This window comes from Hippopotamus amphibius, chromosome 11 (assembly GCF_030028045.1).
Source record: "Hippopotamus amphibius kiboko isolate mHipAmp2 chromosome 11, mHipAmp2.hap2, whole genome shotgun sequence".
NCBI lineage: Eukaryota > Metazoa > Chordata > Mammalia > Artiodactyla > Hippopotamidae > Hippopotamus > Hippopotamus amphibius.
Window position 1 is genome coordinate 6,944,464 of NC_080196.1, and position 18,375 is coordinate 6,962,838.

The 18,375-nt window shown below is 39.2% G+C and overlaps 1 protein-coding gene across 1 annotated transcript in view; it reads right to left on the reverse strand.

Moving 5' to 3' along the window:
- LOC130831595 (orofacial cleft 1 candidate gene 1 protein-like) overlaps positions 1-18,375 on the reverse strand; it is a gene marked incomplete at its 5' end in the record, with an annotated part of 175,328 nt that overhangs the window by 32,126 nt on the left and 124,827 nt on the right. The window contains 2 exons of the mRNA XM_057699860.1: positions 16,792-16,896; positions 17,573-17,595. Of these exons, the coding sequence (XP_057555843.1) occupies positions 16,792-16,896; positions 17,573-17,595 (128 nt within the window). The remainder of the gene's footprint in view (positions 1-16,791; positions 16,897-17,572; positions 17,596-18,375) is intronic.

An 18,375-nucleotide genomic window follows, 5' to 3' on the forward strand; every position in this document is an offset into this window, starting at 1 on the left:
AAATTTTTTTAATCCTAAGAATTAACTAAAACCCAAAATGCTGTCTTGAATCATGAGATCCATCAGTTCTTGACATTGTCTAGACCTGCATCTAGAACTCTGTTGTAAAATTCTTTTAGGCATGTGTCAGGTTTCTGTGAAAAGTTTTGTTTAAATGTAAACTTCATACCAGCACTGTCAGTTTTTGTCTTAATAAAAGTATAGATTTATTTAAAAAAAAAAAAAGATACATCACACTAGCACAGACACCAAGACTCTTGAGCTTGACCACAGAAAGGAGATAATGCTCCCTTCTGTTCTTGAGCCCTTTGGGATACAGAAAAGGAGGTGCTCCTTGTCTTTGTCTTCTGAAAATAGGCAACAGGTAATTAAAAAATTGGAATGCTAGAAAAACTTTACATGTTTTGAAATGGCTGATTTTTTATTTTTTTATTTTTTTTGCAATTGGAGAAAGTATCACAAAGAATTTGGGTTAGCCCATAGCAATAAGACTAAACATTAATAGTAAGAGACTTGTTTGCCAGGCACTGCTTTAAGTGCTTTATTTGTAGCAACCCATTTCATCATCACCATATCCCTAGGAGACAGATGCTGTCATTATGCCTCAGGAAACTGAGGCACAAACCTAATATAAGACACTATTGATTGATAAAGCTGAGATTGGAACCCAAGTAGTAAATTACATAGCTTGTGCTCTTAACCACTGCACTAAGCCATATTTCCAGATGAAGATATCTCTGGGGGATATCCCACAAAATTACTCAAACCGACAGCAATTGTGAGTTAAACCTTTTATTTTGCATAATTCCTGTAGTCGGTCTATATGAAGCATAATACGTTTTGTTCAACTTGTGGTTATAAATGTTTAGTTAGTAAAGTATCCTTTTCAATGCTGAGGTTTGATGATGTTTTTAGTTCTGAAAAGGAAATAGTGTATGTTGACATTAACAGTACTTATTCTGTAAAATCAGTACTCAAATATTTTGAAGAAGTCATTCAAAAATATACTTATTCAAAACAAACTAGATAAAATCATCTAGTTTGCTCCATGCTTCCTAAACCTAGCTTTCTCAGCTTAGTCGTTGAGCATCCCTAAATTCAATAGAATAGCTCATCACCAACCCTATTCCCAACCCTAAAAATCAATCCTGATGCCCAGGAATGGAGTTATAATAAAAGTCCTCTGAAAGCTGCCCCTTGGTGTGGCATAGACAATTGTTGCTATGGGCTCCAGATGTCCTTGGTACCTACTTCTCTAGGAACTATTTCCCCCTAGACAAAATTCTCCATCCTCTGGCTCCTCAGTAACTCAAGATCCTCTCTTGAAGCCCTGTCCCCAGTGGAAGAAGTTCCTAACCTATTCCTTCAGTTTCTTTATGATTAAGTCACTGATGCTTGTTGGCTGCATCATTGTACAAGGAGCACATGATTTAGAAAACCTGAATCCAGCGCCTAGATTTGATAGTTACTAACCGAGTGTACTTTGATGACTTACTTGACTCCCCCAACCAATAGTTACTACATCTGCAAGTTAGTAGTCCCACAACAATGGATTTAGTAGCCCTGAGTAAACTGTTAATGCTTTGCTAGTACAGGCTGGGTCTGACGCATTTTTGTATCCTTAGCACCAAGTCCATAGTCAGTGCTCATAAGTGAGTGTGGTGAGTGTGCACTGTATCCGTACATGAAAGAATAAATAAGCAGGAAGACTTAATTCCTCTTTATTCTTTGGTTCTTCCTAAAACAGAGTTCCAGCCTTCCCCAGTCTGGCGCATCCCATCGGATCCTAATTCCCTGTTATACTCTGACATCTAAAGCTCACTCAGCTTTGGTGCAGGTTTTGGGTTCCCTCTCACAAGGCAGAATGGCGTACTAATGACTTGAGCTGATATTTTCTGTTTTATTTTTTCCCCCTGCATTACCCCCATTAATAATACAATCAAAGATCAAAGCATCATCACAAAAAATTAAGTTCTGCTCCCATGGACAGCTCCCTTTCTCCCCGCTAGACAGTCAGCCACCATTATAACCCCTCTCAGGAAATCCTGCAGACAAATGCTGATGGTCGTGCTGAAATACATGAGCAAACGGCCTCAGAGATGGGTTGATAGTTTCCGCACTGGAGCCACTTCATTAAGAGCTGGCAGGAAGTTAGGTCAGCTACGGCCAACACCTGGAAAAATCACAGAGGCATCCAAATACTGTCGCCCATGGCAGAACACCAAAGACTGGAAGTGCATTTCCTCCATACTACCCCCTCCAACGCCGAACAGTTGGATAAGAAGATAGCGGCTCTCATTAAGCTTGCGAGTACATCATTGGGAAGCTCGTCGGTTCAAATGTAGCATCAAGATAGAAATGAAAATTCATGTCTCCAGAGCTGCTGTGTCCACACAATTACCTTAATGTGTCCCAGATTTGAACCCATCATTGATGTTCCCATTAGTTACTGGATTTATGCCACTACTGCCACCGAAGTGCCACTCTCCAAGTCAAATGAGGGCGTCAAATCTCCACCAGCAAGCCTTGGAGGGTGTCCAGCTTTCAGAGGCTGAGGCCAATCTAATCAAAAGGCAGCACTTTGGGGAAAGGGTCTGTCAACAGAATGGATGGAAAGCCAAGTCTACAACTTTTTATGATAATCTGCAAAGGGGAAAAGGACAGAGAGAGACAATGAAATACAGCAACTCCGAAAACACTTACTGAGCAGTTATGTATGCTGGTCACTCTTCTCCATGATACTGGACATAAAAACATGATGATGCACAGTCTTTGCCTTCAAGGAAACGGCATATAGAAGAGGATGTCTATAGAAGGTGTGGAAGAGGATGTCTATAGAAGGTGTAGAAGAGGATGTCTGTAGAAGGTATAGAGCATTTATAAACTTGGAGGTTAAGAAACCTAGGTGAGAATCTCAGCTCTGATGTCTATAGAAGGTGTAGAAGAGGATGTCTATAGAAGGTATAGAGCATTTATAAACTTGGAGGTTAAGAAACCTAGGTGAGAATCTCAGCTCTGACTCTTACTTGCTTGTGTCACAAGGCAAAGTATTTAAATGTCCAAGCTTCAGTTTCCCCATCAATGTAATAAACAGAAGACATACTCTTTAGTAGACAGAAAAGAGAAAACTGGTATGCCACGTGGATTAAAAATAAAACTAGGTTAAATGAACTCCAAATGGGTTGCCATTTATTTCAAACTCTTTGCCTTATTATTTGCTTTAACTATTGAGGAGCAAATTTAAAATTAATGTATTTGGGAAGAGAGAGAAATGGAGGGAAGAAAGAGAGAAAAAGAGAGAGGAAGAGAGAGAAACAGAAAGGTCAGAAATCAAATTAAAAATAAGAATAAAAATCTCTATTCCCAAATCCATAAACCGAATTATCTAGAGGAGACTTCTGAGACCTGATAAATCCCCAAACAACTTTAATTTAAAATATCCTGAGAACTGCTGCTCTTAAGTTATTCCCTTGATTCCAATCTGCTATCAGCCAGAATCAGAAAGGTACCCAAGATAAGAATAAATTTAAGATTTACTATTATTGAGCTCGATTCTCCTGTTCTAGATCCACAGGGTGCAACAAATGTCTCTCTCAAAATGGTGCAAAGAAAAAACGAAGAAAGAAAACAGGAATTCTTCCACCTGTGTTCCTTAGAGCCCACACCTCTAAAAGCCTCAGGGTAATTCATGGCTTTCTTCCTCGCCAAGTTCACACCATAGGACTCACTGGCCATGTCAAAGGTCTGTGCCTGTTGGCTGGAGGTCATGCCTGCTAAAGAGTCCTGACGCACTAACTGCTGGATTGAGGAATTTTATTAAAGCAGTTTCACCTTTATTTCCATTTGTAGTTGGAAGCAGCATGGCATGGTGATCAGATTTGTAGTTCATCCCGCCTGGGTATGAATCCCAGCTTGACCACTTGTCAGATGTGTGACTGTGACAGTTTTAACTAATCTCTCCCTGCCTCAGTTTCCTCTTCTGTAAAAAATGGGGACAACACTATTACCTACATCACGGGGTTGTTGAGGGATTGAGAAACGATACACACAAAGCAGTTAGCATGGTATCCATACAGAAGGGACACTGAATAAATGTTAGTTATGTATTCCTGACAACAGTGGGAAATCATGAAAAATATTCTTTTTCTTTTTAATCCTTCATTCTATTTAGTGCCTAGCATGCAGGATTGAATGGAACTTCTGTTAGTCAGGAAGAGAGGATATCACAATAATTTAGCCATCAAAAAAGAAAGGAAATAAGGGAATGTTTGCCAGACAAGTTACAAGGAAAGAATAGAGAGAGAGCTTAGGAGCTGATCTGATACAGGGTCAGGGTGAGGCGGTTACTATCTCAAATTCAAAACAGTGTGTGAAGGAGGATGACAGTTTAATGACAGTTTTAAAAACATTACTTTTATTTAGGGAATGTGTTCATGGCACGAGATCATCTCATTATAGCCAGACAAACAGAAAAATTAATGCCTCCCCCAAATTCATGTGCATTGATGCATTTATAGAATTTTATAGACTATCATCAAATAGTGGAAACATATGAAGAAGCACACATATGCATTCCTGTCTACATGAAAGAAGTATGCCAGTAATTGTTTTAAAATTAGTGCTAGATTTATAATGGCTTTGCAGACCAAGTTCTCCTGTCCCAATTTTCAGCCCATGGTTTGGACAGGGAAGTGAGAAAGATGTTCTACCTAAGAATGTTCCTGAGTATCAGGTAAACAAAGTGGTACTCTCACATCTGGGTTTTGATATAGCTACAAAGTGGACATCAGTGGGCAGCTGGCCTTCTGATTGATCTGGGAGATCCTGGACTTAAATTGGGAAGAAGAAGATGAAGAGTCTCTGGGACCTGCTATTGTCAGGCTCAGGACTGCTAACTACTAGCACCCTTGAGGGCAGGGAATAAGTGAAAATGATATTGTGGTTTAGAAAAATGTTTCTTTTCTTCACTATGAACATAGACGGAATTGTCCCTGAGAATTTTGAGTTGTCTTTGCCGTGAACGTGTATGTGTGCATGTAATATGTTGTGTATGTGTGTGTTACAAGGCAATTACTGGCTAAATATCAGGAACAGTAAGAAAAAAAGATGCACCTCAAGCTGACAGAGTCTGAGGAGAGGAAGGCACTTGGAAGGGTCAAAGCTCCCCCTGGACTCTCCCAATGCCATCTTTGGGAAACTTCCTGCTGAGGTCTATGGGGCCCATAAATTAGCTCCATGGACAGAGGAGAATGATCAGAGGACAAAACCCTTACATAAAGAGCAGAGTTTTCATAAAGGAGAGTGGAAATAGATACTATATGTTGATATGTTGATGATGGAAACTTTCTCAGAAAGGAGGAGGAAGGGCAGACCTTATGACCAAGGTCAAAGTTGGGAAGTCAGAAACATCCATGTAGGAATATCCTGGAAATGGTTTAATTTTAAAAGGTGGTTCTTTTCCCCTGAACTTTGAGAGCGCTTATATTTAGCATTAAGGTTTTAGTTGATTCTCTCATATTGCATTCTCTTCAGATACCCCCAACTTTCAGTGAATCAATTATACTCATAAGCCTCATAAGTGGTTGTATTATGGGAAATTGGTGAAAAGCCAGTGAAGAGAAGAGGGGGTGGCCTGACCCACTTCACTGGTCCATGGAGGTCAGCACAAGAGGAGCTGGGAAACTCCAATAGAAATATGAATGTCTTGGAAAAGTACCTCCATAGATGACAACTCAGGAACGGAAATGAAATGACTGTCTTTTTTCCAAAGAATACAAGAGGCAGATGGCTTTTAGTATATATGATAGGTGGAAAAGTAGGGATGCTAACAGTTGATGAATGTAAGAAGGTGACTATCACATATATCCATTATTTCCCTCTTACTGCAACAAACCCTTGAAAACTCTTGAATGATACATTCCGAGGCCTTTGGGATTTTTTCCCAATTTAAAAATGCTTCCACAGCAAACTACATCACTTCCATATTTGTAATATGGACATTATATTAACAACTTCATCCTGATGTTTTGAGGATTAAATAAAATCATGGACTAGGTAAAGATATAGCAGTTTGGGGTCACTCATCACTGGCTGAAAGACCCACTCCCATACTTCAGTTCCATCACAAGCCATTTCCAAATAGTTTCTGAAGAAAATTATACATTTCTAGGGAATGTAGACCTTAAGAGTTGACCATTGGATTAATTCATGGAGACTAGCTTATGCTATGGTAGCAACTCCCACATCTCAATGACTTAATACAACAAAAGTTTATTCCTTATTCATGTAAAGTTGTCTATAGGACAGATGTTCTCTCTTCCATATGAAAGTCTGTGATCCAGGCTGCTTTGATCTGTTCATCTTGCCCGCTCCACACAAGGCCTCCTCCACAACCACTATGCAAGGGAAGAGAGAGAACAGGTCTCACCCTAGCAATTAAATGCTTTGCACAGGAAGACACACACCCACTCTGCTCCTAACCAGTTGACCTACTGAGTTCAAATGAATTTGCTCACCTGCAAAGGGACTAAAGAATTCAGTCCTCTGTGTGCCTGGAAGGAGAGAACTAGATGTCTAAGAGCAAGGTAGTACCTACCATAAATAAACTAAACCATTATTTTTTTTTTTAGTCCTTAAATGAAAATGGTATACTGTGCTTGTTCTTTGGGCTCCTAAGAGGTGGAAGCTACATCTGTACCCATCCTTGAGGTCTTCCAAAACATCAATGTAGAGCTCTGTTTACTTAGTGGTAAGTTTCTCATTACTATAGGGGGTGATTGGATAAGAAAATGGTGAGGGATATTGAAATTGAGATAATCTGATAACTAATTGATCTAAATGATGATATGTAACAAATATTTATCACCCTTAAATCCTGAGATAAATGCAAAGATAGATGTGAGAGAGAGAGAGGTGATAGCTAGAAGATAAATAAATAGAGCAATGCATAGATTGGCTTTTGACTTGGGATTTTAATAAATTAAACTGGTATTAATAATTTAAAAAACAGGGACATAGATCTTAACTCAATATTGGTAAAAACTTTCCAACTGTCAAAATATCCAAAATGAGTTGGGTAGCCTTAAAATATAGTAAGTGCTCCTCCCCTGAAACTATTAGCTTAGATTTTATGACAACTCAGCAGGAAGCTGTTAACAAGCATCAAGTTTTAGGAAGAGAGGAATATGGTAGAAACGAGGGGTGAGGAGATGGAGCTTAGTGCTGGAAGTCCTCACAGTACATTCCGGCAAAATCCCTGTAAAATGTCACACAAAGAGAGCACTTAAAAACTAAAAGGCCTTAAAATATTAAATAGCCTGGTTATTGTTATTTGTCCCATGTTATGTAAGAATTCAGTTATTAAGCTAGACACAAACTTAAGGTAAATATACATTTGTCTCTTTAAGGTAGGGTTAGACCATAATTGCTGTCAATTATTTCCCTTCCTAGAAATTTCCTATTCACTCTGCATCTTTTCAATAAGACATAAGAGGTTAACAGGCCACTGATGTATACTTCAAAAACAAATTTTTTTTTATACCATCAGCACATTTAAGAATTTAAATTCTTGTTTTTCTTCGGAGAGAGAAGATTGCAACACTATATATTGAGAACGCCAATTGAATTAATGATTCCGAAATCATATAAGCTATTGCCATATTACAATTTGAGTAAGGCAAAATCCAAAGCAGTTTAGGTAGCATAAAATACTGAATAATCGTGAAAATTAGTGGATTGTGAAATGAATGACCACCTACCGTCACCGATGAATCTGGCCCGAGACTCTCCAGTTTATTAAAGAAGGCATAAAGTATATGAGAGTGAAAGAATTTACAATGCCTGAAGCTCAAAATACACCCACTCAATTGTTTTCTTGATGCTGTTTGCAAACTATTACAGCAGAACATTATCAATGTTACTGGTCGTTTGTGTTTTTGCATCAGATAAATCCCTACGTTGCTTCCTGCCCAGCTTTGCCCTTTCATCATTTAAATCATGCAGCTTGAATTTGGACTGACTCATAACCTGAAACTCCTGGATGTTTAAATCTTATCACTGATGTCATATTAAGTTTCCAGACAGTTGGCTAAATTAATTCTACTCACCTCATTCTCCACCTCTCCAACTGAATCCGTGTGGTATCCATGGAGAAGAACCTCCTGCACCATACTGTGCCCATTTTCCAAATTGTACTAAACTCAAAAGCAACTAGTTACACACTATGCTTTGCTGGATCCAGACAATGTGAGAGGATTCTAATACTATGTGTCCAGAATCTAGGACACGATGTAAACTTGATTCTTGCTGAAGAAAAGAACACCTGCTCCTTGATGCGGTGGGGCTACATTTCTGCAGGTTCATTGTCTCATTAAGGTTGCTTTCAGCTATGAGCATCAGAATGTTCATCCAAGAGTATTAACAATAAGTGCATTTAATTATCTCCTGTAACATAAACCTTGAGACAGATAGGAGGAGGCTGTAAACAATAGCTTAACATACCAGGGCGCTGGGTTGGTCTCTCTCCTGTTTTCTTCCTCATGTGGACACTTCTAGAGTCACATCCATACAGCAAGGGCCCAAGTGGGAAGGAATAAGAGTGCCGAAGAGGGGTTTCCTTCTTCCTTGTTTCCCTTTTAAGAGGAAGAAAGCCCAAGCTGCTGTCTTCTTACATCTCATGGGCCAGAACTGGGTCCATGACCACCCATGCACCCAATGCATGACAGACTGGGAAGGTGTCTATCATTTTCCATCACTGGAGGCAGCAGCACTAATTAGAAATACAGGCAAGAAGGATGGCTGCTGGAGTGCGACCAGCAGCGCCCAGAACAACACATAACTCTGCTTTTATAAGTAACGGAAGTCATGGGATTTCCCTGGTGGTGCAGTGGTTGAGACTCCATCTGCCAATGCAACGGACACAGGTTTGATCCCTGGTCCGGGAAGATCCCACATGCCTCAGAGCAACTAAGCCCGTGTGCCACAACTATTGACCCTGCATTCTAGATCCCACGAGCCACAACTACTGAGCCAACGTGCCACAACTACTGAAGTCTGAGCACCTAGAGCCGATGCTCCACAACAAGAGAAGCCACGGCAATGAGGAGCCCGCGCATCACAACGAAGAGTAGCCCCAGCTCGTGGCAACAGAGAAAGCCCACGTGGAGCAACGAAGATCTAACGCAGCCAAAAATAAATTAAATAAATAAATAATCAAATAAATAAATAATAAATAAGGGAAGTCACGAGGGTCAAAGCCTTGAGTTCCCCTATGATGCCAATGGTAAGAAAGTTTGTATTGTTATTATACTAACATAGACATAGATGAGGAAAAGGTGCTATGATGTGGGACTGATCATGGGACCAATGACTTGCTTCTTTCCAACAGGAAATGGCAAAGGTGAACGGGTATTGCAGAAGTAGTTAGATCTCAAATAGTTGATCTGGAGTTAGTATATCCTATTTATCGTGGGAGGTCCTGACTTAATCAGGTAAAAGCTTCAGGGGCCCTCCCAGAGGTGACATACTCCCCTGGTGGGCTTCATGAAAGAATAGTCATGGTGAAAGACCCGCATTGCATGGAACTGTGGGTGATCTCCAATAGGCAGCAAAAAGCCGAGGCCCTCCGTGATACAGCCCCAGGCAATAAATCCTACTAAGAACTTGAATGAGCTGAAGGGAATTCTTCCCCTATTAAGCCTCCAAATAAAAATGCAGCCCTGCCAACACCTTGATTGTTCTTTGTAAGACCCCAGGCAGAGGGCCAGCTAAGCTGTGCCGAGACTCTTGACCCATGGAAATCATGAGATTAAAAAATGTGTATCATTTTAAGCTGCTAAGTGTGTGTAATTTGTTACACAGCAATAGAAAACTAACACGTTCTCTTTACTCCTTTGGTATCTCTTTTTTGCCATTCACATCTGATATTCCCACTGTGGTCTTTTATTTATTTGTTTGTTTATTTGTTTAGGGGGAATCGTCTTTATTTATTTATTTTTCTTTTATACTTTTTTCTTCCAGTTTTATTGAGATATGATTGACGTATAGCACTGTATGCAGGTCTTTCATTTACTAGAAAACACCGATTGTTTCTCAAAAATAAACAGGTCATTATTTTAATAGTTAAATATAGGCTGGAAAGCAAATCATTGTGGAGGGCAGGAGAGAGAAGGGAAGCATCCTGCAGTAATTATAGCTAACATTTATTGAGCTATGTGCTACGAGTATTTACACTGATCCATTTTTTTAACATACATATTTGAATTCACTAAAGTAAGGCAAGTAGTACTAGCTCCATTTTAAAGACGACTTTTTTTTTTTTGCAGAAACTGATGTGCCCGTAATTTGAGAAACTTCTCTGAGTTTACTCACCTAGTAATTCGTAAAGCTAATCTGTTTGGGTTTAGGTATTACGGCCCCAGAGCCTATATACTTAGCCAATAAGATGTGTTCCTTCTTAGTAGGGTTACGTGGTCATGCTTTAGCCACACCTAATAAGTTGGAGACATCAGTCAATAGCCACCCAACTGCATGTGGATTGTTGATAAATTGCTGTCAGGAATATTCCTCTGTGGGGATTTGCTCCGCTATGCCATTCTAGAGCTAACTTGGGTAGCATCCCTCCTCCATGGCATCTTACCTTTACCCACAGGCACCCAACTCTAGAATATGCCAGTAATACTTTAAAACATTATTTTTTAAAAGCCAGCAAATGCACACACTGAAGTCTCCTCATGACGCTGAGGCCAGCCAGATAGGTGACACGCGATAGTGGAAAGAGAACTGGAGAGGAACACAGATGAACTAGTTGAGTGTTGGAAAATAAGTCACCTAATCTCTCTGGACTTTGGTGAGATGATCTGTAAAATGGGGTTAGGACTATCTATCACCAGGATATTGTGAAAACCAAATGAAAAAAGAAGAAGTATGACAATGAGATTAAGAGATTTATAAACTGTAAAATTCTGCAAAAGCGCATGTGGTTAGCCTATTGTCAGAGGAGTGAGCATACAACATTATTTTTTTCTGGATTGTGCAGAATAATTCTGAAGGGATACACGTTGGCGACCCCTAAGAAAGCTTCTTAGCGTAAGAATTTTATATTTAAGAAATCACTTGATAAATAAAGAAACAATACTACTCTCCCACCAAGATGAGAAACATTTTATTCTGGTCATAGGGCAGATACAATATCGAGGTAGATATTTGGAGGCTGGTTCTCTGGGACAACTCTGCCAGTTTTTCAACCGTTGGGACTCAGGATATATTTAAATGGTGAAAAGAAAAATTATATTTTAAGGTGATTATAACTACTCTTTTATTTGCTGAGATTGCATGTGTTTATCTATTTAACCCTTAGGAAGGGGGTATACATTGAAGGGATCATGAGTGGATCACAAGAGCCTTTTCCAAAAGGTAACATTTATTTTCAAGTGTTTAGATTGCTGAGACAAGGATTTCTCTCCAACGTACAATTCATCATCCTCCTTACTCACTGTAAAATCAATCTGTTCTGTTTGTATGACATAAACAACAAGTCATTTCTCAGGAATGAGGCAGACCATATGTGAAGGTGTTTTGGAAAAGCACAATAGGGAATACGCCAATCAAAGTAGCATCTGCATTTTATTTCAATGTCAAATCACATGTGAGTTATAAAAAGGAGAGTGTATCACTTTTATTAAAGAATAACTTTCCTGTTGTGATGTTTATAGTTAACTCATACCTTCCCAAGCAACAAATGTAGGTCAGCCACATAAATGACTGACCAAGAGCACAAAAAAATGCCACTCTGTGTAGCCAGCAACATGTGCATTTAGCAAACATCTTGGCATCTCCCCTCTACTCATCCTCTTAGCAGGAGGAAATTTACATTAATCCATTATATGCATTTTCCTAAGAATCAGCACTTTCTCCTCCATGTATTAATAAATATCAAAGCAGCTTGCAATTGATAGAAACAGGGAACTATAAAACAACTAGCAGAGTTCTAGAAAGAATTTATTTTTTTATAATGGGGACTGGATTGAGATTGAAAGGAAGTGGGTTCTAATCCCATTTCCATTCCTTATTAGCTGTCTGACCTAAGGCAAGTTGCTTAACTTCTATCGGTCTCCGTTTTATACTAGCATAAACGAACAGGGCTGAATTAAATCATTCCCAAGATCCCTTCCTGCTCTAAAAGTGTGTGATTCTCTGGTCGCTTACCCACCTAGTTGAATCTGAATGTTAATGGAAACATTTTAAGATTGTCTTGTTACGGAACCCTTCCCAGTTGCAAGCTAGGTACCTCTGAAAACTATGTTAAGTTCTTTAAACTACTGGAATGATATCTACTGCCTTGAAGCAATCATTAGCAGTACTTTCAGAGGAACTTAACATGTAATCTGACTTACTCCATGGGACAAATCACTGTGCAAAGATGATGGGACTGCATTAGGAAGCAGGGAACCCAATTCACTCCACAGGCAGTGAGATTCTATGGCTCTGCTTACACAGGCAAATGAGTGCTTATTTATGTAATTAACTGAGTGGACATTGTAAACTCTGTCCCTGAAGTCTTTCCTCTCATTGGAAAATACATAAAAGCTTCCCAGTGGACAATATATTTTTTGACTTAAAATACATATTCTTAGGTATGCATATAATTTTATCCATCATTAATGTGAAGCTGAGGTAGCCTCTAGGACACCTTTTATTTGTTTGACTAGAAAACCTACAGAGCATCAGTTAAACTCCTGCGTCAACTGGTTTCAAATAGGTTATAAATGTGAAATATTAACAAGAGGTAGTAGAGGAAGTAGGGATGGTAAATTGGTGGCCATGGCCACAGAGAGTATCAAACGTAAATCATTTCAACTTAATACTTTACAGAGAAGATAGAATTTCTACTGCCAAGTAACAAAATATAAAATCCTTCGAAAGGGCTTGCGCGGCCTGGTTCAGATCACGTGCGCACACCTGAATCAATCATAGCCGTCACAGGAACATAATACACATCACAGCCCAAGCCCTTGGGGAATGTAGGTGTGTGTATGTGTATGTGTACATGTGTATGTATGTATGTGGGGGTGAGTGGTCTGCAATCATAAAAGAGGGTGAATGAAGGAACTCTTGGGGAGGAAACATGCTCAACAGGTGAAAACAATAGTCACCACAGACAAACTGGCCCAGAACACCTACTCTCATTTTGTCCCATTGGTCTGTTCTCCAGAATTTCCTTCTGGAAATGCCAATATTCTTATTTTACCCTTATTTTTCATGTATTAATTCAATACATATTTATTAAGTGCTTGCAATTTATCAATCATTGTGAGAAGGCCAGGAAGAACACGACAGACTTAATCTCTATCCCTGTGAAATTTATTAAACTTGCTGTCTAAAGGGGGAAGGGCCTTACTGAACACCTAATTTCCATGTGCTGAGTAGCACAAAGAAGATGTGCAGGATTTAACAAGAGCATATAACAGAGCCAACCAGCGAAGGGGTAATGATGGAAATAAACCAGCTAGTACAAAAGTATCAAGGGAGACCTTGCATATCTCATGTTATCTAAAATACGAGGAGAAGGGGACTTCCCTGGTGGTCCAGTGGTTAAGACTTCGCCTTCCAATGCAGGGTGGGGTGTGGGTTCGATCCCTGGTCAGGGAGTTAAGATCCCACCTGCCTCAGAGCCAAAAATCCAAAACATAAAACTGAAGTAATATTGTAATGAATTCAACAAAGACTTTAAAAATGGTCCACATCAAAAAAAAAAATTAAAATAAAATAAAATAAAATAAAATTCGAGGAGAAGAGCGTTATCCTCTCACAACAACATACATCCCAGAGAAAACATAAACATCCTGCAGCTGTAGGCTTGAGACCCAGAAAAGATGGCCGTGATGCAAACCCCACCAGGAACAGCCCAGAAGTCTTTCATCTTTGATCACCTGACACTACAGGCAGCAGGCCCACTGGGCTGAGATGTGCTGGAATGGTGTTCTCTTTTACACACTCAGAGACAACTTAGTTGGCTATCTTTCTGGGTGAGAAAATCTAACAGTCTTAAAATTATGTTTTGGAAGCTTTAAAAAGAAATGATTGGCAGCTACAAACAATGTAAACTTGCGTTTGACTAGCTAAAATTCTTATACATTTAAAAAAAAAGGAAGCTATAATTTACTGAAGGTTTAGCAATCTACCAAATTTACCAACATCAGCATGTTTAATTGAGGCATAGTGGGAGGTGGGGGGGGAGAGGAAAAGGTAGACCATATAAGAGAGAGAAAGAAAATGTCTACGCTTAAACTTACTCCACTGGAGCAGCAAATATTTCCCACACAATGTCATACATATCTTTGAAGCTGGGTAGTACGGTATTCTGTGTTAAATGCATTTTATGGGGATTTGGGGAGGATTTAGGTAAAGGCTGCCCCAATAAATGATTTACCAGCTCTAATAAAACATCAAGGAAATTGTTCAGATTGTATCTCAGACCATTTAAAACACAAGTTTATAGAGGTCTCAGCAGCCCCCACATCCTCGACCCTGGTTTAAAAAGAAACATTTAGAGTGGTTAATTATCCCATATTACTTTTTAAAAATATGATAGCAATTTCAAGAGAAGGGAGAAACTGGAAGTAAATAAACACATAGGACAATGCAGGAGGTTGGGAGAGACACAAGCTGCATGATCACTTATTCATCCTTTCATTCATTCATTCAGTAAATATTTACTGGTTGCCTACTACAAAATAGGTATTCTAGAACTAGGGCCTGGAGACCCAGGAGTGACTGGACAAGAAGGCTTGCTGCTTGTCAACAGCATCTTTTTAGAAAGCAGAAATATGCAAATAAGTGGAATAAATATAAATATGAAAGATTCACTTTAATTGTGGTAAGTACTTTAAAGAAGACAAACAAGGTGATGAGAAAGTAAAAGCCAGAGAGGGGTACGATAGTCAGGAAAGACCTCTCTGGGGTGGTAAAATCTAAGCTGAGACCTGCAGTACGTATGGCCTTCCATCCTACTAAGAACTGAGAGAACATTCCAGACAAAGGAGGCATCAAGTACAAAGGCTCTGATGTGTTAAAGAGCTTGGTGTGTTTGAAGAACAGAAAGGCAGGCAGATGTGTCATCCTCAGGTGACCAATGCCCTCTATTTTAACTTTTGGATAAGACATTTTATTCAAAGTTTATTATTATTAATGTTAGTAATATTAGTTGGCTTTATTAAAAAGCTAAATGCTCCCATGATTGTACAGGCTGTCTTATACGTTATCTCTCGTTTTCACAATAAACATAAAGTCCCACAATATAGCTATTATTATTCCAATTTGATCCATGAGAAAGCAGTCTCAGAGAGTTTAATTAAATGATTCAATGTTACGTGGCAGAAGCAAAATGGGAATTCACACCCAGGTCTATCCACAAAACCTGTCATCCCAACAGAGAGCTGAGTCACCAAAAAAGCCTGGAGAGGCAACTGGGTGAGATTGGGGAGCTGGGAGCCTGAGAGCTTCAGACAGGGATTGAGAATTTCGCATCTGGCTCAACAGAAGCCCCAGCTCTCCCATCTGCAAACCATACTGAGCACCTGGTACCTCCACTCTGGCAGTTATTTTATTGAATTAAATTTAACATACTTCTCACCCTCCCTATAGAGACTATCACAAACAAGAGTTCCTTAAGAATAGAGAGCTTGTCTTTTTATTACTAGAAAATTGCATTTCTTGTCTATTTTTCCTTTCTAGAAGAGGCATGCATGTTTCTTGTCTCCTGGGCTCTTTGACTCCCCTTCCTGCCTGATGTTTCTTAAGCACAAGTCTGCATCTCTTGATCCACAGAACAATTCATTGGTTAGCCTGGAGACCATACTTTAGCTGCTTCAGGAAAGCACTGCTGAAATTACTGACACTTTTGCATTTTATAGGTAGGACTTATAAAAATGTAATTTGATAAAGAAAATGTGAGATGCTACTATTCCTCCTGATGATAGTTCCAGGAGAGTAAGAGAAAAATCTTCAGGAACCAAATCATAAGGCAGATAAATTCCCAGGGGGAAAGCCATTCAGGGCATGGGTCTTGAGGAGCAGGGAGGCAGTGGTTTGGAAAAGATGATATTGACAAGCTACTCCATTTCTTCCTCTTTCCTAGGTTACTCCACGTATCACACGGCCACTCACTGTGGTTCCTTCCCTCATCCCTGATGAATCTCATCACTGCAAAATCCTGTAACCATTACCTCTAAGAAGCTCCACTGCTCACCCTCCTATGTATTCTTTCATGTTTGTTATATGTATGCTTGCACAGACAGATATACCTGTGCACACACCTCCAGGTAGAGAGAGCAGTAACCATGATCTGCTTAGATGCTAAGTGAACTAAGGTGTGCAACGTGTATTAGCCCCAGTCATCCTCCCAACTTCACCTCTGGACACCACCCACATCAAATTGTCAACATTTCTCCACTGTAGTCTACTCCCCAAGATTTGGCTCTAACTTTTTCTGAAAATCCTTCTCCATTCTCAAGCAAATTCAAGCCATCATCTTCTCCAGGTGTTTATGAGTGCAATCTTTTTTTTTAAGTGTTATCATATCACACTGATGTTTTTAAACATACATATATTTCATTGGACTATGAGCTTTCCCAAATCAGAACACATATCACATAGCTTGTAATAAGCATGCAATCAATATTTGTTGAATAAATGAATGATAAAAGAATAGAATGAGTTAAGCCTTGCCGAATGCAATGGATTTAAATGTTTAAATAGAAAGACAGGATATAGCAGGATATAGCTACTCACCAAACTGAAAATCTGTGTTTCTCCAGTTCCTCCAAATAAGATGCATCCTGTGAACAATCTTCAATTTCTCCAGTTTTCCAAGCAGTTGATTTTTCCTTCACAGAATGAAGCAAAATTAAATAAGGGGGGGGGGGGCGGGGGAAGAAGTAGCTTAGCAGCGAGCAAATGGAAAGTTTACCTGGTTTCAGTGTCCAGAAGGACTTATAGAATCACTGGTCATACAGAAGCAAAGTTAGCCATGATTCTGCCTTGAAATTACTGTTTTATATTCCAGATTCTCTTATGAAATTTTCATGTCTGTATTGGCAGACTGTGACATGTTCACTTTCGTATTATCTCACATGGAACAGATTCTACAAACATTGTTAGAATGAAAACAACATAACCGTGGTTCTGGTTTTCGTATTAAATCAGGACTATTGCGAGCAAAGAAGATGCAGCTTGAACTAGCTTTCAGAAAAAAGGAATTTGAAGAAATGTCTGACCAATGAACCTATGGCAAAGGCAAGAAGGAAGCTGGATTTCAGAACTATGGGAGCCAAGGAACCAAAGGCCACCAGGATTCCTTTTCCCCCTATACTCTTGTTTCGGCAGGCCACTTCATGCTAGCATTGTTTCCAACAGCTCCTGAGCTCCACAGTCTATGACTCTCAATAACATCAGTTTAACTCAGGACCATACAAGGTCTGTGGAGCTGATTTATGAGAACTTGAGAAAATCATGCAACCCAAGATGATGGGTCCAGAAAACAGATTGTCCCATTGAAGAAACTAAGCCTTGTAATTCAACCAAGGATTCTGAGGAGCCCTGCTCTGGTGAGGGGTGGGGAGAGAGGGAGCATCTAACCTAGCAGGTGTCTTCCCTCTCCCACCAAAACAGTCCAACTTTCACCTGCTTATATATAGTGAAGTCTCCCATACAATTTTATTGCAAAATGCTGCTGACAAAAAGGTATTTGAAAACCACTAGTCTACAGAAGAAGAAAATTAGACATGACTTGCTCTTATTAGATAGTTGGGTTAACATTCTTCTTTTCTTTTCTTTAGACTCTACTTAAGTGTTGTTAATCATCATTTGTAAGACGCTCGTTATCTGAAATGCCTTGATATCAGTTCATGTAAGTTTTAGCGCAGCTCTGTAACTAAAATATTTTGCCATGCTTTTTTGGATACACAAGTTGTAGTAACCAAGAAAACCTTGGAGTGAAACTCAGGTGAAATAGATGTGTCATCAAATCTCTACAAGGCTCATTTCTTTTATTATGAAATTGATTGATTTGATTACCTTAAGAATGAAATTCAGTTATGAGAGCCATCAATTTTAAAGTACCTTTGATTGAGGTCATTTTTATCTTTCTCAGACTCTATACCTCCTATGCCAATAAAAGTACTTTTAATCAGAGTATTTGCTATTGGATTTTTAATTACTCCATTCCTAAGTTAAAGATTGTCGAAATTCTTTAAAATATATGAGAACTTTGAATTGTCCCAACTAAGTATATTTGATTTGCACACCTTACATGATTACTTAAAATATGCTTTTGTAGCTATTTAAATTTTACATTCGATGGCATTTCTTTATGACATG